The following is a 27,419-nucleotide window of genomic DNA, read 5'->3' as shown; positions in this document are numbered from 1 at the left end:
TTCCCCGTTTCACGCAGGTGCTTTTTCCCGCTGGTTTTCTTGAGTTAACTTCCCATTTTCTCAAGATATTGAGTTAATTTCTCGATTATTTTCTTAATTTCATAAAATTAACTCATCTCATGAAAACCATTGGAAAAAAGCATATACTTCCATACTGATTCTAATTCTGCTAATCAATTATACATAATGCAAAATGGTAGTTTATATACTCATTATACGAATTATTGTACATGTAGATAAGCATATAAACACGTTTATGCTTCTGCCTACCTCCTTTTGAAACAAATTAATACTTAAACACGTACCATGACGTATGAATGAATGTATTTTGAAATAAAAATCTACACATCAACTCTGACATTTTGTCTGAAATAATCCTGTTTTATAGTGACAACTCTCACACACAGTGATACGTCACCTCTTTTAATTTAAACAATAATGGATATAAAAATTTAAAAAATATATTAATTTAGGTTTGTAAAAAAAAAATCTCAGGTGTTAAAATCAGTAAAATCTTGTTTCCTCAGATTTCGCTGGTCTTTATCGTCACTTGGTGAAGGTAGACGCTCACTACGCCACATTAAGCAGCTAAAACACAGGATTTCTTTCCAGCTGAGGTATTTGAGCCACTTAGCGAATCCCCCCTCTCTTAATGTTTAATGTGAGCAGCCTGACATTCACACTGACATTTCTCCCCCTTTTCTTTTGTCTGCAAAATCTCTACAAAACTCCACAAAAGGACGAGGAGGAGGAGGATCTTCTCTTCTCTTTTTACACACCCTCCATTATTTGTCATCCTGGCTCACAAAGGTCAGGTCATCCTCAGAAAGTCAACGCTATTCGTTTTAATTGCCCTTTGTCTCCGCCTCCTATTTCCCCAGAGGTCTGAATCACAGGCCAATGTGAAAATTAATGCTTAGAAAATTAGGCTTTAAACCAAGTTTTAATCAATACGTTCCAAGTAAAAATAGATGATAGAGGATAAAAACAATCACTGCAAAAATACAAAATATTATATAATATATAAATATCTTAGTACACTTGAAAAAAAATCTAAGACAGCTGATCAGTAACGTTTATGCAAGATATAGAAGCTTGTTTTAAGTCAATAATTCCTTGATATTGATTAAAAAGTACTAGTTCCAATCGCAGATTATTTTACTTATAATAAGACATTTTTTCTGTGTTAGAAGTGAAATTATCTGCCAATGGAACTAACTTTCATCAATATTAAGTATTTCTTTACTTAAAACAAGTAACTTCTTGCTGAAAAGTGACTTTAAGTTATTTTTTGTCTCACTTAAACCAAAATTACTTGGTAATATTTTGAGATTTTGGAGTTCACTTGCAGAAACTGGCTGGGTTTTTCACATAAAACAAAGCAGGAAACACATTTTATATATATTTTCTATATAAAAACTATCCAGATGTGTGATGGCTGCACATTAACATGCAGGTGAGCTTTTACAAAGCAACAGGCAGAGATGCAGAGGTCAGACAATGAATATAAAACACTGAGACGGTCAGTGAAGTCAGCCAGGATTTTTCTTCTTCTTCTTTTTTTACAACGCCTGTTTTATTATTCATAAAGAGGATGAGGTTTCCCGGACGCCAAGCTGGAGTCAGCCATAAAGTGGGTTTCTGTTCACATATTCCAGTTTCCTCCTTCCCACCGACTCACAACAGCAAAAAAAGATTAAAAAATAAAATAAAAAACCACCTGACTTCTGAAGAGCTTTTACCATCGGTGTCTAATCGTAAAAATAGGCAGCAGACAGAGAGTCCCCCGATCGATGGCGGGACTCTTTGCGGTGGTAAAAGCCTGGGTTCAATAGCTCATGTCGCTACGTTTTAGGGCCCAACATGGACTCTGGTCTCTTGCCTTTTAATATTTCATTAGTCTCATCCGCTGTCTCCCAACCATCAGTCAATATCCTGAGCAGAGGCGGCGGCGCTGATGGCGTCCATCACTTTTACAGTCTGGCTCAAACTGTTTCCCAACATAAATACCGTCAATAAGGTAGACGATCAATCAAGAAATGAGATTTGGTGTTTATAGATTTAGATCTATAAAAGCAAATGTAGATTTAAAATGATTAAGAAAAGACTTCAGTTCAAAGTTTTTTCTTTCTTTGTAGAAAACGTTTTGGTTACAATATTGTTGTAAGATTGGGTTTCTTGTGGATTGGATCAATTTTCTGTTAATTTTTACCTGATCAGGTTTTTCTATGAAGTATTTATAGTAGATAACATATGGAACAGCAGGACAGGATCAGCTTTTTGTTTTGCTGGAAATCTTTATCTAAGATCAGATCTAACTTTTAGAAAGAGTATTATGGCTAGCTAAGAAAAAAGAAATTACAAGAGTAAAATGTCATAAAATTATAAGAAGTCGTATGAGAATAAAGTTGAAATAATACGATTATAAAGTCATAACAACTATTCTCTAAGTATTATGACTTTATTTTTGTATTATTTTTGACTTGATTCTTGTATTTTCTCACTTTAATGTCAAATTATTATGACTATCCTTGTAAAATCATAACTTTAGTCTCATATTACGACTTTATTCTTGTGTTGATTCTTGTAGGATTAAAGTATTAATACTTTAATCTCAAAATATTGACTTTATACTCATATTATTATGACTGTACACTCATATTTGACTACTCTTGTAACTTTATAAATTTATCCTCGTACGACTTCTCGTAATATGTTATTCTCTTAATTTTTGCTCTATTTACATGTTTTTACTAAATTTTCTCCTTCCAATTATTAAAATAATTAAGTAAATAAATGTTTTATCAGCAGACGTATATAATTTGTATCTCAACATTAGCATCACATCGTATGAAATAATGAAAATCTGTTTTTTCCTGTTTTGTTTTTTTCACTGAAAATGATGTAAATGTCATCTGTACAGAAATCTGAAAGGAAAATATTGATCTTACCGATCCTAACAGCCGTCTTGTTATTGTTAGAGAGTGAAGGATTGTGGGATACATTGCTGTTTAAATACATGCAGCGCAGTAATTCCTGCAGAGTGGAGGACATTGACTGATCAGCAGCAGGTCTCCAGACAAACAATCAATCAAAATCAATCTCTAAATCAATAAATAAAATGCAAATTTAAGCATGAAGGTTCCTGATTTGGTGTAATTACTATTTTTGATCTTTATGAAAAAGATCAAAATGAAACACCATTTTGAACTTTCCTGTTTATGTAAAAGATATCCTGGCAAAATATCAGTTTTTGTAAAACCCAAAACCACATAATATATATGTTGTTTAAGTAAGAAGATTTCCAGATGTTCTTTATTCATAAAACATAATAATTGTTCTACAAATGCACACAGTAAATAACTCCTGCATTAAAAATATCAACTTCAAAAAATTAGGCCAAAAGCAAGTTTATCAGTGCAAAAACACAAAAGTTTCTAGGCCAAATATCTGAATAAGCTTGAAATACAACAGAACCAACTTACAACTAACTTTTCAGCAAAATAAATTTGTTTTAAGTCAATAATTTCTTAAAAGTCCCAATAAATTAATGTTTCATTGTGTGGAAAATGAGCCATTTCAAAAACCTCCAGAGTCATGTTCAACTGGCACTGCACCGTTACCTAGCAACCCCAGCAGAGACCAGCCCCGCTACCTAGCAACCCCAGCAGAGCCTAGCCCCGTTACCTAGCAACCCTAGCAGAGCCCAGCCCCGTTACGTAGCAACCCTAGCAGAGCCCAACCCCGCTACCTAGCAACCCCAGCAGAGCCCAACCCCGTTACCTAGCAACCCCAGCAGAGTTCAAACACATTTGACCAGCTGGTTTTACCGCAAAACCACAAAACCTTAGCAAGTATTTTTTTTGTCTAGTTTCTAAAGCAAATATCTTAGTAAACTTGAAATAAATAAAACTAACTTAGGATTAACTTTTCAGCAAGAAATAAAAGATTGTTTTAAGTCAATAATTTATTAAAATTGATGAAACAGTACTAAGGTACTTAAACTGGCAGATTATTCCGCCAAGACATTTTTCCCAAGTTAAAAGTGAAATAATCAGAAATACTTTTTCATCTATATGAAGTTCCTATGTCTCCCATATCTTGCTGAAAGCTGCTTGTACGTTAGTTTTCTCTCATTTCACGTGTCCTAACTCTAAAACTAAAAACTAGACATTAACACTTGGTAGGATTTTGTATTTTTTTTCAGTGCAGTCCGTAAACAGAACACCAAATGAAATGAGAAAACTAATAAAATACAGTTTTAAAACATGCCATGCCTGCACCTTTTCTTATTTCCTCTGTAAATACTATCAACATCCACATCTGTCCTCCATTTTCTCCTCCTTTCACCACAGAGGCTCTCCAGAGAACTCCAGTAAGATCCCATTATCAGTCTGTTTGTATTCTGCACTGGCTGAGCCGTCTGGGTCACAGCAATCATCCAGGGAGAATGAACAATGAAAAGAGATGGAAAATTAAAAAAATGAGGAAAAAGTGCGCTTGGAGTTTTTACTCTGATGGCGTGGTGCATTCAGGGCGCAGCTGGATCGTTCTCTGGTGTGGCTTTTTTTGAGTCGAGCGTTTATCTGCTGACAGGCGGCGAAGGTTCTGGGCTTCGTCTGTGATGGTGAAGATGAATGGAAAGTGTTGAAGGTTTTCTCTCAGGTGGGAGTAAAACAGCTGATGTTTGGACCACTGAGCACACGTCAGAAACAGTTCACAACCCTTTCACGCTGTCGGAGGGAAACTACACTGGAGCGACGAAAACCAGATAAAAAACACGCCACCAATAGGGAGCTTATGATTATAAGCATGAGCAACACGACTGTTTATATGGCAGGACTATTTGTAAACACAACGGATGCGCACACATCTTTACCGCAGAAAAAGCCAACCTGCCTTTAAACTGTCACTGGTTGCCATGGTTACCCACCGTTATTATGCTTTTAACATTAGCCAACATGTCAACGTACAACTGTTTTTCACTATTTTGTTCACGGTAACATCAGTTCTCAGCAGGCGCGTTTCCACCAACCGTATAAATGCACAATTTGACATTTCAAAAGTAAATTTGCTTAATGATAACATGATTTTAAAAAAAAAGAAAACAATTTCTTTCTGATAAAAAGTTTTGGAGCTAGGATGAGGTGGAGTTTTTTTGCCCGTATTGAAATTGGTTTCTTTTGGAAAAAACTGGAATGGAGACACTGTTTTTTCACTTCACAGGAGTCAGATGATCAACAACCAAATGTTGCTACTGATGGAAACGACACAGAGGAAAACAGGAAGTGGTTGGAGAATGACGCCGTGCCCTGTTTTTTAATGACTTATTCTTGTGTGATTTTAATTGCATTTGTTATTTATTAGAATCACCACAGTTGCAAATTGTGTTTTTCTACATTAAAGTAATTTTGAGGAGGTTTTGGGCACATTTGTGATGGAAACACAGCAAATGAGACGAGTCCCACTAAAAATAAGTGTAATTCATATTTACTATGCAAATGGGAAATAAAATATGACGATATCCCACCTTTGGAATTTTGCTAATTACAATTTCCAGCAAAAAAAACAGACGCTAGTTTTCAAAGAGCATTGCTGTTTTGTCACTTTCACAGAAAAATCCCATGAATTTCACATATAAAAATCCCTTGTGAAAACCATAAAAAATTTATATGTAGCTGCAGCCATCAAGGTAGGTGGTAATCTAAATAATTTTATTAGCCTTACTGTAAATAGTTTAAATAGTTTTAATAATATAGTCTTGCTGTTTCTCTGCAGGCAACATGAACAACGTGACACCGACTGTTAATCCCTCTATACGCCAAGGTCACAATGTGTGTTCATAATACTTACAGTTTAAAAGTGATTGGAAAGCAAATGGAGGGCTAATCATCCTGATAACATCTGCAACTCATTGCATTTAATGACTTTTTCTGTCAAAGCAGAGTTACTGCATAATGGCTCAGCCGTGATTTGATCGGACTCCAGCAGTAATGCACATTGTTTGTCTGCTCCATTCACCTGTAAAAACACAGATGGGTTAAGCATCGTTTTGCAGTGGACAGTTCATCTCAACGTGTTTTATGTGACGGCAATTAAATAAGCGACCAATGAGCTTCTGGGCTGATTAACACCATGAGTTTAAAAGACCAAACACTGCAATGAAAGAAAAAAAAAACAGAAAGCGGCTCTGGGTGTCTGCTGCAAAACGGTGATGCTCAATAATCCAAAATCTACATCCTCCTTCATAATTTTGGCGTTTAAAAAGCCCATTTCCTTTTAAAATGAGAAAACGTAGAAAAGGTGTCGTTTATGCAAGACAGATATGTTGTCAGGAGATTGAAATAGTTATTGCCTAAATCTGCTGTTGGGTTGATAAATGTGTTGCCATAACAACAGTTGTCTTTTATTGTTGCCACAATAAATTCCAATTAATGTTTAGTAAATTAAATTTAAGTGAGCGCTACTTCCTTCTTCACGAAACTTGAACAAAAATGGAGTGGCATCAGATTTTGGCGTTGCAGGATTTCTCTTTAGTCATCGGTAAAAGACCATAACCAATTCCTCCCACTACCATTAGACTCTGTTTGGTTTGGTAGTATTTACCCAGAATGCCCTGCGCTGTAGTCCACTTCCTGCTTTTGGAGCGGTCTCCAGTCCGCTTGGTGATCATATTAGCATTCAACCCGCACCAAAATTCACTTCAACCAATCCGAAACTGAAGTTTTTAGGCAGAACAGAGTTCACTTTTTTGGTTCGCATTCACACCTTCCCAAAATAAAACAGAGTTTCTAAACAAACAAAATTTTTGATTAAATTTAAACAAACTACAACACACTTTCTGGTCAGTTCCTGCATAAAACTACCTTTAACAGCCATGTACTCTTCACTAGTTTTCTTTTAATTTACCGCTTCCTATTTTTCCAGAGTGACACCCTGCTGCTTCTTTTCTATTTGAAGCTGCAGGTGTGAACACATCTAAAAAGGGAATTAATACACACCTTTTAAGCTGAAATTTCAGTATCTGTGTGTGTTTGAGTGTGAAGCACCAAGCAGTGCTCCGATGGTTAATTTGTTCATTCTTCAGCTACGTTCCCAACTCCTTTCTCGCCAGCGGTCCATTAAAAGTTCCCAGCATGAACCAAAACAACCTGGAGGCTCGGTGTTTCACTGCCTCAAAGACGCTGTTGAGTAAATCAACCCAGTGGGGTGAGGGGGTCCAATGTGCTTCTCTCACACCGACGGTTCAAGCAGGAAATTGATGACAGAGAGGAGTCCCCTCAGAAACCAAAATGGCCTCCAGCAAAACAGAGAGATGGAAACAACTGGGAGGAGAAAATATGAGCAGAGGGGGATGAGAGTGGCAGGATGGTGGAGGAGGGTGAAGTCCACGGAGAGATGGAGGTGAATTTAGCGATATATTCCACCAGGAAGGCCACGGCGAAATGACGGATGAGGCAGGAAGAGTAAATACCAACACGCAATATGGGCCAGATATAAACAAAGTTGCTGCTCTGGTGAAAAACCGAGCAGCTACCAGACTGATACCCAGATCATTTCGGACTGGATGCATTTTTCTGCCACATATCTGAGTCTGGTTTAACCTGAGCGCCTATAAGGACCAGATATGTGAATGAAGATCAGAAAGTCTGCCACATTTAGCTAAAATTGTTGATGTTTCTACTTACAGGACGCACCTTCAGCAGCAAAACTACTGTCATATACACCAGCAGCAACAACGTTTGGCAAATTAAGTAGTTGGATTCATATTTTTATTATATTACTTCATTACATAGCGAAAAATAAAATACATTCCTTTCCTATTATGTTTCCTTGAACAGGTTAGAATAGGTCTATCGTCTATACAAACGATGTTCATTACATTTTCTTGGACAAAATCATTCTTAGATATTCAGACTTTAGTCTGTTTTAGTGCAACTTGTCACTTTAAATCCAAATGAGCTGCTCCTGGCAACGTCCCCTAATTCAACGTTTACACTCGCACGAGAAAAAGGCTGCAAACAGAAGCAATCACACTTCTTTGAAAAGCACTAGTAGGACCTCCTGCACACAACATGAAGGTTTCTGAATATTACATCAGTAACAAAACACTCGTCCTTTCCAGCAGCCATTGTACAGTGTAATCAAACAGTTGACCAAATGTGCTGGAACTCTGCTTGAGTTGCTAAGTAACAGGCTGGGTTTGGCGGGGGTTGCTAGGTGATGATACAGTGCCTGTGGAGTGAAACAACTCGTTTTTCAAACATCAATTTATTGCCAAAAACAGGTGGGTGTTTTTTGTAAGAACTTGGATTGTTTTTGGAAGCAGCAAAGATCCAAATGGAAGTGTATAAAAATATGTGAAACTTTTGAATAACACTTTTAGTAATTAAATTGATGCTCTTGTAACATATGCACTGTGCAACTCTGAATGGCCTAAAACAAGGAGCTACATCTGTATATCTGGAACCAAACAAGACGAGATGAACGTTTTAAAAACACATTTTCAGTAAAACTATATATCGCAAAAGGATTCACATTCCTAGATGTTTTCCTATTTTACAGTCGAAACCTCAGCAAATATCTGTAAGAACATCTGGTGCTCGGGTCAGATGAGGATAAAAAAAAGTAACCATTTCACCATGAACACACCATTCTTTGGCAGGAGCAGGGAAGGTGATCTGAGGTTATGAGAACATGGAGGTAAATACCTGCCAATTTTGGAAGAAAACCTTGTAATAGGTCAGAAAAACCTGAATATGTTTGGAGTTTCACCCTCCATCAAGAGTAAACATACAGTTGGAGCACATTCATGTGTTAGAGCGGCCTTGTCAAAGTCCAGACAAAATGTAAGACTTGAAAACTGTTATTCACTGTTGCTTTCCAGCCAATCTGTCAGTTTAAACTCTGAACATATTGGATAAAAATTTTATTTTACATGAATGGGCTGTGAACCCATTCAAGTGTTCAGCAGATGTTTAGAACAAATCAATGTGTGAAGTTGCCGTAACTTTCTTCAGCTGACTGGAAACAAAACTAAAGATGTTGATTTTTGGACCTGGAGAGGAACAGTCAAGAGTCAGCGCACCGCCAGAAACTAGTGATTTAAATTTATTTGCTGTAAATGCCACAGAATTAGTCAAAAACGTTTTTGTCCCTTGACAATGAGTAATTTGTTTTGATAAAAACAATCAAAGGTTATACAAACAAGGTTAAAATGACCAATTTTGTCAATATAACGACTTGCAAAACCATTCATACACTTCAACCTTTCCATATTTTGTCGAATTACAATTACAAATGGATATAATTCATTGGGGTTTTATGAGATCAACACAAAGTGGTATACACTTGCGAAGTAGAAAGAAAATTATACATTATTCTGGGAGAATCAGGGTTGAAATCTGGATGTAGTGATGGACTTGAAGATTCAGAGCCACATAAAGATGGTTACAAAGTCAGCCTTCTATCGCCTGAAGAACATTTTTAAGATTAAAAGTTCTAATTTCAGAACAATTGTTTTATTTTCCTTCTAATCATGTAAAGAACTTTGAATTGAAAATGTGCAACACAAATAAAATTGCCTTGCCTTGATAACGGGAAGAGTTGATTCCAGCTTTATTTATGCAGAATACTTCTATAAAAACACTGTATCCTGACATCCACGATGCTCATTATCTAAAACTCAATTTGTGCTCCTCTAATAGTAAATAAACCTGAACTGTAATCCAGTAGCAGCAGAAAAATTAATAAGCGAAACCCACCTGAGCCACATGTGTGACTCGTGCTTACTCCAGCAGAACTGCGCACACGTGCAAAAATAAATCAGAAGTTCGTGTTTGCAGAGTTAAATCAAACGTTAAGCTTTGTATTTGTTGGCAGAGCCAATTCAAGCAAAAACAGATAAAAGAAAAGTCGTGCTGCTTTATTAAACAGCCAGATATACATCCACCGTCTCCCTTTACAGTGAACCACACACACACACACCACAGAGTATTTCCATTCATTAGCATTTACTCACCCTGCAACTGTCTCAGAGTGAGCAGCCGAGGAAACTGTAGAGGAAAAACAGCGACGGGGGGAGAGGAGAGTGCAACCACACACTTCAAAAGCACACAAGTTGTCAGTCATCTGCAGCATATTCCAGGGTAGCAGCCTGGATTCGCCTAACGTCTAATTACGGGCAGGAAGAACAGTAACCAATCTGAGAGGAAACATCTGCTGGACCACATTGGGAAACAAGAAAGAAACGATTTGAGAGAAGAATCAAAACAGGTGTAACAAACAGCAGAACATTACTGGCTGTCCGTTCAGGTTTCTGCTGAATCTGGATTTTTCCTTTGGTGATTTTTTATTTTATGTCTCTCCCAAGAAGCCGCAAAAAGAAATATTTACATTAGGGTTGTCCAAAGTGCGGCCAGCATGAAAATCAAAACATGATACGGCCACTTGAATGTTTTTACTCTGTAAACTAGATTTCTGGGAAGTAAACTCTCAAAGTTTCAAAATAATTCTCAAACGCTTTCAGCTTGATCCGTCTTTGTTCAATAACAGAAATAAAGATCAGGTGCACTCAAGGCGTCTACCTTATTAGTTGAATTCAAGAACAATACTAAAAAAAAAAAAAAAACTAATTTTTGAGATCATTCTAAAAATAAAAACTTGTACATTTTAGTTTCAAAAGTCAAAAATGTTTTTCTATAAAATGTTCAACTTTTCAAGCTCAGGAATTTTATTGCTGTTTTCTAGAAAATTTCTGAGATTAATCTTAAAATTTGTTATTGTTTAAGTAAATTTTCAACTTTCAAGTTCAGAAATTTTCTTGTGTTTCCTATAAAATTTATGAAATTAATATAAAAACATTTTTTGGCAAGAATTAACTCCTTTTCTTTCCCTTTTGTGCAATGAGCCTAATGCACAATTGTAATCATAACGCCAGAGTGCGATTACTTTTTAAATTAATTTAATTTTACCAAAATCACATTCCTTGTTTGTGTTCACAAACACAGCAAGAAAATGAACCTGATTCAGATTGTGAGGTTTAACAATGACCTGCATTAATCACTGCAGTTCAGGTAACAAACGGTCTAAATGTGGGACAGTTCATGGTAAATCTGTGAAAGAAAAATCACTTTTCTACCTTTTTTGTAAAGGAATAAATGTGTCTGATGAAGTGCGTTCAGTAGCAGAATAAAAACTAGAGCCTCTATATAAATGCAGTCCATTTATCAAGTCAAAGCTGTTGAAATCCTGCTGATAAACTATTTTACCACCAGATATTAAAAGAAATGGGAAAAGAGGAGGAAAACGTAACCCGTTCCCAGCTGCACATGTTTATTTTTACTACAAATTGTCTCTTATTTCTCTTCAAATCTTCCCTGAGTGTGAATAAACCGCTGCGTCTCATCGCCGTGTTTAAATCAGGGTAAAAAATCATTTTAGAAAGTGTTTAATGCACCTATCTGGATCAAGAAAACAACTTTAAAGGCTTCATGTTCTCACAGAAACCCAGCAGAACATCTGGAACCGGGATGAAAACTGAAGATGAAAGCTATGATTTATTTCAGGGATTTTATCTTCAATCATGAAACAGAGATAAAATAATAGTAAAAAATGGACTAAACATACCAGTTAAGAACATGGAACCAAAATGTGGTGAAATAATGTAACTTAAACCAGCATGCAGCACTGAGTTCACTTCATCCTCGGCTGACTGCAAGAGAAACAAAGAGCTGTCATGTAGGTGGATTTAAAATAGAAAGAAAGATGAAGCTCAAAGGGGAACAAAAATCAATTTCCAGCATTACCGATTCGTGCTTCTTCTTTCCTGAACTCTATTTGCCACACCTTCCCTTATTTACATATCAATTAGTTCATTCATCTCTGCTGAGGTCCTGCAGGCCGCTGTGCTGAAAATACGAAATCACAAAATGCTTATTAATATTCAGACAGTGAAGGTTTAATACAGTCACACTGAGGCAAATCACAGGAAAATGAACTATGCTTCTGGAAGGGAAAATAGGAGTTTTTACATAAAAACAATGAATATCATGTGTGCATACGTTATCGCACAAAACTCAATATCTGGTTTGAGGTGAGTGATTATACTGCATTCAGGGCTCAGAGCTATGAAGGCCATTAAAATCCATTTCACAGATTTTATTCTCCTCTCCAGCTACAGAAGAGGATTATGATACTGAAAAACAGATTTCTGACTTTTGATCTCAGACGATTAAAGTGAGATTTCTGGAAAAAAAAGTCAAAATTCTGGGATTAAGGCCAAAATTCTAAAAAAAAAATTTAAAATTAAAAATTAAAAAAATCATAATTCTATGAAAAAATAAATTACCATGAAAAGAGTAAAAATTTTAAAACTGTCAGAATTCTAAAAAAGAAGTCACAATTTTGAGAAAAGTAACATTTCTGAGATTAGGGTCTGAATTCTGAGATTAGGGTCTGAATTTAAAAAAATTAATTCATTTTAAAAAAGTCAAAAGTCAGAGTAAAACGGTTTAAATTCTGGGATTAGGGTGAGAAAAGTCAGAATTCCAACAACAAAAAATCAAAATCCTGCATTTATGGTCAGAGTTCTGAGTTCAAGAATAAAATCAGAATTATTTTTTTTAGTGGTCGTGATCGTCTTCCGTATGCAGCTGATATTGCTGTCAGGTAGGTTTCTATTTTATTGAACACTTAATCTTGTCCAGAGCCGAATGGAAATTTCTTAATTTTTACCCATCAATCTGAATAACTCAGCATTAATCTACACTGTGTAAGATTAACATGACAGAAATCCAAAGTGTTTGCATGTTTTTCTGTCGACAGTCCCAGATTCTCACTCAGATCCAGTAAAACGTCAAACACCCGACATGTACGCACGTCAAACTGGATCAAACCAAATCGTCTCAGTTTACGATAAAAAAGAAAATCACCAGAGAGCATTAAAGTTTATAAAAACTCCTCTGGAGTAACATTAAAACAAACACTCATCTAGTTCTGGTTTTATCATTTTATTTGAATATGTCACACATATGTCACAAGCAAATCTTTAAAAGAGGAGATAAATATTTCCATTATGTTTGTGGTGATGTTTCCTGTCTTGCAGAAATATTCATAGACGTTGAACTTCTTTCCTTTTTTACATAAGAGTTACAAACTTTAAGGTGTTTCACATTGCATTGAATCAAATACACCAAACTAATTGAAACTGTTCCCCTCTTCGCCTGTGGGGGCGCTGCATCAAGAACCACTAAAGAAAATGACACAAAAATCTCTGAAGAAGACACTGAGCGCAACTTTCTTCTTCACAACATGTCAAGAAAAGTGGAGTAGCGTCAGATTTTAGCAATTATAGGATTTCTCTTTGGTATTTCTTCCACTAGCGCTAGGCTAGCACATTTGTTTTAGTTGTATTTACCCAGAATTCCTTGTGATGTGGTCCACTACCTGCTTTTCGAGCGATCTATAGTTCACATTGCGTTTACATAAGCATTTGATCCGCACCAGAGTTCACTTCCACCGAGACCGAGGTCTGTAGGCGGACCAGAGTTTGTTATTTTTGGCATCAATTTCGCATTCACACCAGGACAAACCGGACTTTCTAGACAATCAAACTAGAATTGGATTAAACGGATCAATCAAGGCCGGTGTGAATGCACCCGAAATCTGAACTTTGATTAGGTCATTCTAATACACTGAAAGGCTTTGACCTAACTCTTTTGTAGCTCTGGTTGTGTGTTCAGGATCATCGCCTGAACAAGTTTACAGGTTTTTGCAATCTCCAGCGGCTTTTCTTCCAGGACTGGCATAAATGTAAACAGATCTGCAGGCTCTTTGCATTTCTAGATGATAGACTGATGCAGTTCCACTCCAAAACAGTTGGTGGCAGCTTAGACACCATACATTTACATATACAGGTGGATATTTATGAGGTTTGGGCAATAAGTCAATAACAATATATATCAGAATACACACATTGTCAATATCAACAGAAATTAATTTTGTTGAATTTTTATAATTTCACAGAACTGCAATCCAGAACCAGAAATGTATTTTTTAAGAAACATATAATTTACTTCCTGATCATAACCGTGTGTTTATTTTTTTAAAATACATACATTTATCTCCAGTAAATTGCTTTTTTTTCCCCCTGGTAGAATAATTTACCAACTCTTCCAGCTTCCTATTATTTCTATTTGCAAATATTTAATCAATCTGTGTCTCATCTTTTATACTGACAAATAAAGCTTAAAATTGCCTGGTTACAACTGAAGCATCTCTACTTTTATTAGCGTTTCATTCCACAGGGAACATGTTTTATAATGCGTTTTATTAGAAGTATAATGAAAGCCATTGTGGGTAATTTGGCCGATACATCATGTGTTTATCATTAGCTTTTAAACAACGCTTAAACTCAGTACATAATGATTTCCAACGGTCATAAAAACTGACTACTGTGTAAATAACAAAGGCTTTTATGCTTAAATTGACATTTTCCTACTGATATTTCTTTGCTCAAGCCAATAGCTTCATGTCATGTGAAGTTAAATTCAAGAACTGCAAAGTTTACACTAAAATCAATAAACTAGAGTGTCTAACAAGAGGAGAAAAAGGAAGATGTGGATCAATAAACATCCAGAAGGACAGAAAATCTACAACGAGTTTAAGTGGAAAGGTCTGAAGGATCCTTACTCTGGAAGATGACGAAGATGATGAGAGACAGAAAGAGACAGGATTGTCTCGGCATGGAGGAGTAATCTTCCTCTGCGATGATGAACATTTCTCACTTCAAATAAATCATCAACAGACGACAGCAACTCTGGTCCATAGTGAAAGAGTTCAAAAGACGTTTTTCTGACTGCAAGTGGCTCACACAAAGAGGAGGTATGAGGCAAAATTCACATTTTAGTGTTTTTGTACTTCCATTTGAGTTTTTACTGCTTCTAAAAACAGCCCAAAGTGCTTAAAAAAACACTCATCTGGTTTTTGGCAATGAGTTAATGTTTGTGGTATCTGGAAAATGATAAAATCTTACCAAGTATTTTTGTGTAGTTTCTAGCGCAAATATTTTAGTACATTTAAAATAATACAAACAAACTTACATGTATCTTTTTCAGCAAAACATAGGAGCTTGTTTTAAGTAAATATTTCCTTAATATTGATGAAAAAGTACATACCACTTGCAGATTATTACACTATTAAGATTTTTTTCTTCATGTTACAAGTGAAATAATCTGTAAATGGAGCTACCTTTTATTCATTGATAATTAAGAAACAAGTTCATATTTCTAACTGAAAAGTTACTTGTAAGTTAGTTTTATCTTAGTTCAAGTTTACAAAGATATTTGACCTGGAAACCAGATTAAACTCACTTGGTAAAATTTTGTTTTTGCAGTGGAACCAATTAAAAGCACTTTGTATAGCCTTGTTGCTGAAAATGTGCTATATAAAAAAAATTACCTTTACCTTTTAAAAACCTTTTGAAATGTAACGTCACAAATCACCAGGCAGTGTCGTTACCTAGCAACCTTAGCAAAGCCCAGTCGGTTACCTAGCAACCCAAGCAGAATTCCAGCACTTTTGATCAGCCAATGTATGCACTGTACAATGGCTGCCAGAAAAGACAAGTGTTTTGTTGTTGACTTACCGTCCACAAAGCACTTGTTGTATTCTTAATTGTGCAGTAGGCCCTAGTAATGCTTTTCAAATATGAAAGGTTATATAATTGCGCATCTGTTTGCAGCCATTTTCATGAGCTGTAGAGATGTAAAATCTCATTATCCAAGAATGATTTTGAGCAAAAAATGTAAGGAACATGTTTTGTATCACCGTTAGGGTTATCCCAACCTGTTCAAGGAAGCATAATAGATTACCTTTAAAGTTTTAAGTGGAAACCTGACAGACTGTGACTGTGACAAAGACACAGAGGGTCAACCAGACAGTTAACAGCTTGATCCAACTATTTAAACCCTGATCAAAATACAGAAATCTTACAAGCTGAGGTCCAATAAACAAAGGCAGCAACTCCATAATTAAACTATTATGGAGCATAAAAACTCAACTGCCAAAAATAAAACCAATGGAGCAAAAACACTGGCCTTCAAGGTCTTTTTCAGGCCTGTAAAGCCTTCACTGTAAAAAGTTCAATCAAAACGAGGCCGTAAGTCTGTGAAGGCTCATTTATTGGATTTTTCTCTTATGACACACTTTTAAAAAGAAGCCAACAAACCTTGGGATGTCCTTGATAAGACACCTGAAATGTGGAGCAACGGCATTGCTGGCAAGTCTGTAGGATAAGAAATGCAACGATTCAATAATTACTCTTCAAGGTCTGCAGCACAAAGCTCAATCATGTCGAAACACACCTGACTAAAGGTTTTCATGTGGAAGTAATCGAAACATGCGCTCACAGCAGCTACAACTTAGCTGGATGGATTCATCAAAATTAACATTTTTTAATCGGATTTCCTGTCAAATTCCTCAATTTCTAAAGCACAATCTGTGCTACAACATAACTAGAAATTGTAATAGTGCCTGGTACACTCAGAGTTGGGGAGTAACTAGTTACATTTACTCAATTACATTTACTTGAGTAACCTTTTTGTAATTAATGCATTTTTAGGATTATTTTACTAATCTGTGCTTTTTACTTTTACTTGAGTAATTTTATTATAAAGTATTTCTACTCTTACTTGAGTAAAATTTCTGGACTTTCTACCCACTGAATGAAAAACAAACATGTTTTAACTGAAAGAAACTGCTAGACAGACACAAACCATCAGCTTTTGTTGCTCAAGTTTCATATTCAAAGAAACTGATTTGGAAAACATTTCTTTTGCCTGACGTTATTTTTTGTTAGTTATATGGATTATTGTCATTTTATTCCTTAAAACAGTGGTCCCCAACCCCAGGGGCCGCGGACCGGTACCGGTCCGTGGACCAATTGGTACCGGGCCGCACAAGAAATAATTAAATATTTCCATGTTACGTATCGAGTCTGGACGATCTTTTATTTTGAAAATCCTTTAACCGGATTCTGGCGGCCGGTTACGTCTTGTGCGGCAACATTGAGCCCACAAACGGAATCGGTTTCGGTCTCCTAAACCGGTCTTAACCGGTCCGCGGCACTAAAAAGGTTGGGGACCACTGCCTAAAAATACCAAAATTTCTACTTACCTTCATATTTTGGTCCGTCTGATTATGTAATTTTAACAGCTACTCAGTACTTGTGCTTACAATGGTCCCATTTCCAAATAAAGTATGTGACTGACAGTGGTCCGCCGCCGCCCCTTTCTGTTTGCTGCAGCGAGGTCCTTCTCTTCTCGTTTGGACCGTTTCACTTTCCCCCTCTGTCCGCCATCTTTGTTTTTCTACATAGTGAACCGCTTAAAGTTTAGCCTCCATCCAGCCCTCTGCTGGATGGAGGCCAAACTAGAACACTAAAACAGTTTAATCGTTTGGAACCAATTTTAAACTAATAAATAAAATCATTTATCAATAATTAATTGCAAGTTTATTCATGTTTTGCATCCGTATGGACGACCGTGTTTTAGTAGGATTACTACTAACTGGTTCCACTAGATTTTATTTTAGGCATATCCACACACAGTATGGTAGTTACATTTACTCTATGCTGTACTTTTTACTTTTACTTGAGCAATTTCATTATGAAACATTTCTACTTTTACATAAGTAAAATTTCTGGATTCTTTCCCCACTGAATAAAACATGTTTAACAACAATATTACCAGACACAGACACACACCTGCAGTTTTTGTTAAAATTTTAAGTTCTGAAAAAAATTTGAAAAAATATTATTTTGCCTGCTCTTATCATTTTCATAATTACAGTATATTAATTATTTTAATTTTTGTCTATAAAATACCAAAATGTCCATATAACTATGTTTTGGTTCATATGATTATGTAATTATTAAGTACTAAATAATTAACCTTCAAGGCTTCAGGTTAATAAACATTCAGAGCCACATAAAGTCAATTACAAAGTCAGCCTTCTAGCACCTGAAGAACATTTCGAGGAGTAGAGGACTAATGTCTCAGCATTATAGAAACTCATCTTTGCACTTATCTTTAGTCACATTGATTACTACAGCAGTGTCTTCACAGGTCTGCCTAAAAAAAATCAATCAGATCCACAACGTTGCTGCTGCTGTTCTGACTAAAACCAAGAATGTAGAGAACATCACACCAGTTCTAAAGTCCTTCCACTGAGAGAGTAAACTTTTAAATACTATTAGTTTATAAATCACTGAACAACTTAGCACCACAATACATTAAGATCTGCTGCTGTTTTATCAAACCTCTCAGGTCTTCTGGTTCTGGTTCTACTCTGCATCCCCAGAACCAGAACCAAACATAGAGGAGCAGCATTCAGCTTCTATGCATCACAAATCTGGGACAAACCTCCAGAAAACTGTAAAACAGCAGAAACACTGAGTTCCTTCAAATCTAGACTAACAACCCACCGGGATAGAGTTAATTTTGATTAGTAGCAGATGAAACACTGATCAATTTAGTTGCTGTGTATTGATGATTATGATGATGGTACTTAACAAAATGTAATGCTTGTTACTGGTTTCACAATTGGTGACTGTATAATATTTTTATGATTTTTTAAAAATGGTTTTATGATATAAAGCACTTTGAACTACCTTGTTCTTGAAATGTGCAATAAAAATAAACTTGATTGGTTGATTGCTGTTGTTACATCTCTAAAACAGGATAATCAGACTCCCTCCTTAAAACATTGAGTCAGTTAATCATCTTCCAGACTTTCCCTAAGGCTGATTTTTCTGTTCTTCCTGCTCTTAAACACGCCTTAATGCTGAGTTGATCCAGCGTCGGCTGAAGGTGAAAGCTGATTGGCTGCAGCCTCTCTGCACTGAGACAAGAGTCAAAGATCAAACTTTGAATCTGTTTCTGTTTTCAGGAAGTGAAACTCACACAGTCACTGTGACTGAGAGCAGAAATGGAGCAGAATCAGCTCGACCGAGAAACATTCTCCTGTTTGATCTGTATGGATCTACTGAAGGATCCGGTGACTACTTCCTGTGGACACAGCTACTGTATGAACTGTATTAAAACCCACTGGGATGAAGAGGATCAGAAGAGGATCCACAGCTGCCCTCAGTGCAGGGAGACATTCATACCGAGGCCTGTGCTAAAGAAGAACACCATGCTAGCAGCTTTAGTGGAGCAGCTGAAGAAGACTGGACTCCAAGCTGCTCCTGCTGACCACCGCTATGCTGGACATGAAGATGTGGCCTGTGATTTCTGCACTGGAAGAAAACTGAAAGCCATCAAGTCCTGTTTATTCTGTCTGGCCTCTTTCTGTGAGAAACACCTTCAGCCTCATTATGATTCAGCTGCTTTTAAGAAACATAAGCTGGTGGAGCCGTCCAAGAACCTCCAGGAGAACATCTGCTCTAAGCATGATAAGTTATTGGAGATTTTCTGCCGCACCGATCAGAAGTGTGTCTGTTATCTCTGCACCATGGATGAACATAAAGGTCATGACACAGTCTCAGCTGCAGCAGAAAGGACTGAAAGGCAGAGAGAGCTGGAGGAGAGACGAGGAAACATCCAGCAGAGAATCCAGGACAGAGAGAAATATGTGAAGCTGCTTCAACAGGAGGTGGAGGCCATCAATCGCTCTGCTGATAAAACAGTGGAGGACAGTGAGAAGATCTTCACTGAGCTGATCTGTCTCCTCCAGAAAAGAAGCTCTGATGTGAAGCAGCAGATCAGATCCCAGCAGGAAACTGAAGTGAGTCGAGTCAAAGATGTTCAGGAGAAGCTGGAGCAGGAGATCACTGAGTTGAAGAGGAAAGACGCTGAGCTGGAGCAGCTCTCACACACAGAGGATCACAACCAGTTTCTCCTCAACTACCCCTCACTGCCAGCACTCAGTGAGTCAACACACTCATCCAGCATCAACATCCGTCCTCTGAGACACTTTGAGGACGTGACAGCAGCTGTGTCAGAGCTCAGAGAGAAACTACACAACGTCCTGAGAGACTCATGGACAAACATTTCACTGATGGTCACTGAGGTGGATGTTCTACTGTCAGAACCAGAACCAAAGAGCAGAGCTGGATTCCTAAAATATTCATGTGAAATCACTTTGGATCCAAACACAGTAAACACAGAGCTGGGACTATCAGAGGGGAGAAGGAAGGTGACACTGATGAATCAACATCAGTCCTATTCTAGTCACCCAGACAGATTCACTAATTGGTGGCAGGTTCTGAGTAGAGAGAGTCTGACTGGACGTTGTTACTGGGAGGTTAAGAGGAGCGGGACATGTGTTTATATATCAGTTGCATACAAGAATATCAGTAGAGCAGGATGTGGGAATGAATGTGAATTTGGATGCAATGATCAATCTTGGGCATTAGAGTGTTCCCAAAACAGTTTTAGTTTTGGTCACAACAACATCTGGACCTCCATCTCAGGTCCAGTTTCCTCCAGAGTCGGAGTGTACCTGGACCACAGAGCAGGTATTCTGTCCTTCTACAGCATCACTGAAGCCATGACTCTCCTCCACAGAGTCCAGACCAGATTCACTGAACCGCTACTGGCTGGAGTTTGGGTTGGTACTGGATCCTCTGCAGAGTTCTGGAAACCCGGATAGATCAGGATTCATTGTTCTGATGCCTCTGCTGTTCTGTTCTTTATTTTTCTGGTGTAAATGTAAATCTCTGTGTTCCAGGAGCCATAAAGGAAATCTCTGCTGATATTTTATTTTATTCTGACATGACAGAAATATTTCTCCACACAGTAGCGGTTTCTGATATGGGCGACATGGGCAACCGCCCAGGACAGCAGTTTGTGGGGGCGGCATGAACAATCACAGCCCCTCCCCCATAATGTGATTCATAAACAGGGTTTTTTTACGTCAAAAAGAGTCTGTTTCTCCCGTGGGTTATTTTGTCCTTCTGGTTTCCCCCTCACTAGCTGAAGTTTGTGAAGCTATGTTATGTGTTTTATTCAGTGCGATAACCAATTACAAAGAAATAATGTTAAGGAAAAGTATTTTGCAAAGCATGTTCACTTGTCTAAGATTGATTATTTAAGTTAAAGTTTCCAGATTATTTTGTTTATGCCCAGAGTGAAAGAAAAACCCAGATTTAGGTCCTGAAGTCTTTAAACATTACAGGTTAATAAATTGATTGAGTACAATCTGAATCTACTGAAGTTTCCTCTGTCAGCATAGTAGTCTATATATATATATATATGTATATATATATTCTTATATATTCAATATTTGATATTAAAGCTCTATTGGAGAGAATGTGGTACAAGATACTAGAGATTTGGATGTTATGAATGAGTTTATTGGAAGATACTGGAATGTCTGGACATTTTAAAGCACTAATGTTTCAGTTAGAGGTATAGGAATTGGAGCTGGAGGAAATGTTTGAATAACTATGTAGATGATACACAGCTCTACATTACGATGTCACCAGGTGACTCTGGACCATCCAGTCACTGAATAAATGCTTACAACAGATAAATGTGTGGATGTGCCAAACTTTCTCCAACTGAACAGAAACAAAACTGGAGTTATTATCTTTGGAGCGATATAGAGTCAATGCATAGCTTCAGTTATTACAGCTGAAAACTAGAGATCAGGCTGAACTCTGACCTTTAGAGTCACATAAAGACAGTTACAAAGTCGGCCTTCTGCCACCTGAACATCATTTCCAGGATTAGAGGACAAATGTCTCAGCAGGATGTAGAGAAACTCATCCACGAGTTTCTCTTTAGTCGCATTGATTTGATTTAAACCAGAGTACAATCTTTGTTCTGTTGGCAGCAGGGCTTCAATAGCTCTTCTTTATAGGATAAAATGAATGATCGGCTCACTCTTTGTCTGCTTACATTCACACATCGTCCTATTTTCACTGCTGCTTTACATGTAAAGCTCTGGAGTCTCGCGCTGCATTTCAGCGCTTCCTGCTGCACGTCTGTTATCAACCAGCCAACACCGAGCTACATTCAGGCTTTATTGCATTTCCATTGAGCGGAGCGTTATCTCTGCCGGCTTATGGCGATCCTTCATCAGGACTCGCTCCTCTCATCAATCCTGCACAACCTCACCTGCCTGATTGGCTGCCTCAGAGCAACAGAGCTCTGATTGGTTCAGCTGTGTTCTTCATTAGAGAAGAATTGGACGGCGCGCTGACCCCTGGAAGCTTCCCTCTTGATAAATGTCCCCACCTTCTTCCAGCCGTTCGCACAAACAAACAGGAAGCGGTGGCTCTGATAAAACTCACCTGCCTGCAGGCTGCTCTCACGCATCTTTGGTAAAATTCTGTCCAAAGTGCTTACTCTAGTCAAAAATTAAGACGTGGAAGAGAGACTCATTTGCATTATGGATGCAGCCAAATGTGGCAGGTGCAGAAAATCTCTGCAGCAATCGACTGCTACAACATAATATATTGACACACATATCAGCTCACCTTACAGTTCATTAGTACTCAGACTCATTCTGCATGCAACTGCAGTTACATTTAATTTAATTTCCTGTAGTAGATTAACACAGAGCGGCTGAAAAAAAGTTAAGCCTGATTAGCAGAAATGTATTAATTTACAGGCTGCAACACAAAACAAAAATATCGTAAAACATTTTAAACGTCAGCAGCAAACTTGGATTTGTTATAAATTATAACCTTTATTTTCCAAATATCTATTATATAATATGTTAAAAACATTTTAAGACATAATTACCAACAGAGGGATTTGACTTTTGTTTAAGGGGACATTACACTGCAAAACACAAAATCTTACCAGGTATTTTTGTTTCCAGTGCAAATATCTTAGAACACTTGGGAAAAAAACTTAAAAGTAACTTTTCAGAAAGATATAGGAGCTTATCTGATATAATTAATTTCTCAAACATTGATAATAAAAAGAACAATACAACTGGCAGATAATTTCACTTGTAACATGGAAAAAATGTTTTGTTATAAATGAAAAACACAAATCAATTCCACACCAATTCAGCATATTTTTACCACATCACCTAATTTATCCTAAAGGTTAATTAAATGTAATATTTTAGGAAGGAAACAGTTATGAACGAAACAAGTAGGCTGAATGGAGAGTGAGTAGTTTATTAAAGTCTCAAAAAGCTTAGAAATGCAGAAACCAGGAACTAGAATGAACAGAAGAAATAAGGAGGATCTGACAAAAAAGTGACTAAACTGGTAGGCTTACATACTGGGGAGGATGATTACTGGGATAGTTACTGAATAGGTAGAGTTAAATAAGAAAAATATGGAGAGGAAGTTTCATATCGAGCCCACGGCCCCCAACTGAACGTTTGTAATCGCACGTGAAAATGTCGGCAAACCGATGCGCAATTGTACAACCATACATCTTTGAAAAGCAGAAGTGGAGCCTTCTGCACAACCACCAAGTGGTTTCTGGATGGTAAGTCAACAATAAAACACTTTTCTTTTACCTACAGAGGTAAAACCAGCTGTCCAGACATGCTGGAGCTACGTTTTAGTTGCTAGGTAACAGTAGAACTCTGCTGTGGTTGCTAAGTAACGGGTAGTGTGTGCCGATTTGTTTTAATTTAGTTTAGTTTGCACAATTAAAATACAGATTGCAATAATGATTCAGATGCAACCACACATCTTTGAACATTCAGGAGGTTTTTGAAACGACTCATTTTCCAGACACCAAAAAACATCAACTTATTGCCAAAACCCGGTGTTCTGTTGTTGTTTTTTTTTAAAGCTCTGGGGTTGTTTTTAGAAGCAGTAGAGACCCAAATGGAAGCATAAAAATATACAAAATGTGAATTTTGCTTAATAGGTCCCCTTTAATGTATAAAAAAGTGATTCATAATATTTCAATATTAGTGGGAGGCACAGCAACATGAGAACTGAACAAGCTGCTACGTTTCGCTTTGCCTGCTCTGTAAAATATGTTTCAGCCAGAATCTGGTGTCTGCACAAAACCAACACCTGCTTATTGAACACAGTCAGAACATTAATCTCTGAATCATCAGCATGTTGCCTCTCAGCTCCTGCTCAGCAACGCATCAAGGTGTCCAACTCGTCCGCGCCAGCAGCTCCCTATCAGTCTCTTATCACTGCAGCCAGAACCTTCAGTCCGCTAACAGCAGCTCCTCCGCCCTCCAATGCCCCCTTTCTGCTGGAGTCACAGCTCAGCGAGCCAGGAACTGTTGGCGTAAGAGCGTTTAGGAACCGCCTGCCAGCAGCCGAAACAGCTGGAAGCTGACAGTCAATGGGAGAGCAGTGAATTATCCCAGCGACTCAAACATCATTAAACTTGTTGGAAAAGGAGGAGTGAAGAGGAAAACGCAGATAAATGTGCAAATGTACAGGAACTTCCCCAGAATGTGGGGCAATTCGAGAGAGAGACGAGGCTCCAGACAGAGAAATTAACATGTTGTTATCATCATGTGTGCTGTGGGTGGATCTTGTAGGAGGAGGAGCTGCTAATGTGTTTCTTTCTGCTTGACTAAACATCATTGTGGAAGGTTGGAAAACAAAGCAGCCAAGCGTTGCACAATAAAGGAAGTTACTGAAAATTAATTAGATTAAAGCTCAAAATTAAAGATAGGCTATTTGCACGTCAGTTCATCAGAGTTACATTTTCAGAATGAGAAAATAATGTAGAGAAATTTTCATAACTTATATTTATAGGTGAGCTATTGGGTTTATGGGAGGAACAAAACATGTTAATTACTTTTTTTTTTTTGCACAAAATTATTCTTAGATGATGAGATTTTAGTCTTTTTAGGGCATCTGGTCACTTTAAATCCAAATAAGCTGCTGCTGGCCAGATACACAACTGTACAACCTTACATCTTTGAAAAGCAGAAGTGGAGCCTCCTGCACAACCAACAGGAATGAAACTAGTGGTTTCTGAAGAACAACAACAAAACACTTGTTTTTTCGAGCAGGCTTTGCATACAGTGGTGAAAACCAGCTGACCAACCGTGCTGGTTGCTAGGCAACGGGGCTGAGCTTCGCTTGGGTTGCTAGATAACGGGCAACCCGTTACCTAGCAATCCTAGGACTTTCACACTAAAGTCCTAGGATTATCTTATCTCCACCTTATGGAGCTTCAAAATTCTCATTAAGCACAGAAAAGGTCTGGAAATTGGACACTCAGAGGAAAAAGATGGAAATCTGTCTAAATCTGCGTCTGCCGATTTGTGGCGTTACATTCTGGAGGCTTTTGAAACGGCTCATTTTCCAGACACCAAAAAATATTAACTTATGTACACAGAGGCTGTTTTTATTGTTGTAGTTTTTTTAAGCGCTTGGGCCGTTTTTAAAAGCAGAATAAATCCAAATGGAAGAATACAAATGTGCAAAATGTCAATTTTGGACAATACATCCCCTTTAAAATCCTGCTGAAATGGCTCCATGTTTAATTCCTACCAGGAAGTTGTGGTTGGTTTGAAGGATTGTGATTGTCTGACAGATGTTAGCTTAATGCTACACTGCCCTCTTTGGGTGTGGCATGATACAACATCACTGATTAGTGTCATTCAGTGGGTTTTACTTTTCTTAAACCCATCAGGTGTGGACAGGATTATATTATAAGAACAAATATCTCTACAACATTGTTTTAAAAAGACACAGCTTTTTAAAAAGCTACAGGTACACAAGACGTTCGACTGTAAGCAGTGATTCCATTTCCTATAGAAAAATAGACAAAATCTTTTTAAGAATTCCTTTGTTTTTTCTTAGATTTTTTTTTCAGAATTTTGTCTTTTTTTCCTCAGAAATTTGACTTAAATCTGAGAATTCTGACTTTTTTTCCCAGAATTTATTTTTCTTCAGAATTTAACTTTTTTCATTCGAATTTTGTCTTTTCCTCAGAATTCAGACTTTCACCTTCTGAAATTAAAAGTCAATTATTTTTCTGTCCCCAGTGGCCCTGATATTCTTCCGTACCAAAGTCTATGAATTGACCTGATAAAACCTTTTCTTCTGGCAGGACAACCTGAGGAGACGCGGCTCGTTTGAGCCGACAGGAAGTCTATTCTCCTCCCTCTTCCTGGATAAATATTTGATCAACTGGACTGTGACGGGTATTGATCAGCGTCTTTACCCGCTCTTTATAGATCCGACTGTGATCACTGTTCATATAAACACATCCATACGTAAAACCTCTAAATGTCAAATCACATTGTGGATTTAACAAAAGCCATTTAATGTCTTTTTAAAGCGTTTACAGTGAGTATCCGAGGCGCTTCATCAGATTACGAGCTACAGGCCTGTTAACAGGTAAGATTGAATTACTGCAACGTCCTTGAGCCTCATGCTGGTGACCCCAGCTGCAACAAGCACCTCCTGCCTTTAGAGGACAAAAAGAAACCATCAGCACAAGATATAAGAGAGAAACACGTGTTTCACACTAAAGTCCAAGGATCATCTTATCTCCACCTTATAGAGCTTGAAAAGTCTCATTAAGCTCTCAGAGGAAACTGGACACTCAGAGGAAAAAGATGGAAATCTGTCTAAATCGTAATTTTATAGTAATGTACTGAAAATGCTTCAAAATGACAATACAGCGCAGCAACTAGCAATTATTTTAGATATCAATTAATCAATTTACTGACAATTAAAAAATGTTGAAATTCTACAGATTCTTCATGTAAAGGTTTTTTATACATTAAAAGATGCACATAATTAAATTCCTTATTTTAGTGATAAACATTTAATTGCCAAAATGCATTCCTTTAGTGAACTCTATGATTTGCAGTAAATGATTCATCTGCAGCTAAAACATATTTCTGTGAAAAGCTCAGACCTTTCTGCTGGACTTCTTCGTACACAAACGACAATCTATTCATTAATTTTTGTATTAACTGATTAGTAATTGGATAAGAAAAAGTGCTTGAAAAGAGATTTTATTTACAGAATTTGAATCGGTGAAGTTAAGACTATTCTGCTTGAGGAGTTATAAAATACATTTACAGGTTGGGTTTTTATCTTAAATCAAATGAATATTTTTTGGTACAGTTTTGGCTTAATTACTATTCTGAGTGTGCTGTTTTTTCAGCAACTAGCTTTTTTTGTCTGTTTACTCCAGTTAACAATTGATCAATTAATAAATTAGCTTATTAGTGTGATTAATTGATTATTTTAATAACTGATTAATCACACTGAATCTGATTAATCGTTTCAGCCGTAAGATAAAAGCTTTCAGTTTGCTTGACATATTCTTCAATTCTAACAATTTTTAATAAAACTTCTCATCTTTCACATAATTTAAATTTTACTCTTTAACACCTTAAACCTAATCTTTAAAATATGAAGATACAACAGAAATTCCAGCCACTTTCCACTAATCCCAGTCCCACATCTCATCTGTCAGTGGGAAGATGCTCCCATGATACTGGGT

At 37.1% G+C, this 27,419-nt stretch overlaps 2 protein-coding genes and 1 long non-coding RNA gene across 3 annotated transcripts in view; 1 reads left to right on the top strand and 2 right to left on the bottom strand.

The window, feature by feature from the left end:
* Positions 1-27,419, bottom strand: part of nav2a (neuron navigator 2a) — a 262,068-nt gene that overhangs the window by 215,394 nt on the left and 19,255 nt on the right. The window lies entirely within an intron of this gene.
* LOC114142742 (uncharacterized) lies at positions 710-15,385 on the bottom strand. Its single transcript, XR_003595099.1, has 3 exons — positions 15,293-15,385; positions 14,448-14,450; positions 710-720 (listed from the first exon to the last, which is right to left on the bottom strand). It is a non-coding gene; the product is annotated as an uncharacterized LOC114142742 (long non-coding RNA).
* Positions 18,745-21,604, top strand: LOC114142741 (tripartite motif-containing protein 16-like). Its single transcript, XM_028014174.1, has one exon. It carries the CDS (start codon positions 18,988-18,990, stop codon positions 20,650-20,652), a length of 1,665 nt encoding a protein of 554 aa, XP_027869975.1. The 5' UTR covers positions 18,745-18,987; the 3' UTR covers positions 20,653-21,604.

This window comes from Xiphophorus couchianus, chromosome 4, assembly GCF_001444195.1.
Source record: "Xiphophorus couchianus chromosome 4, X_couchianus-1.0, whole genome shotgun sequence".
NCBI lineage: Eukaryota > Metazoa > Chordata > Actinopteri > Cyprinodontiformes > Poeciliidae > Xiphophorus > Xiphophorus couchianus.
Note: the sequence above shows the minus strand (reverse complement) of the source record. Positions and strands in the feature narration are given on the sequence as shown.

Coding starts and splice junctions, on each gene's coding strand:
- LOC114142741 (XM_028014174.1), top strand. CDS start 18,988: ATGGAGCAGAATCAGCTCGACCGAGAAACATTCTCCTGTTTGATCTGT.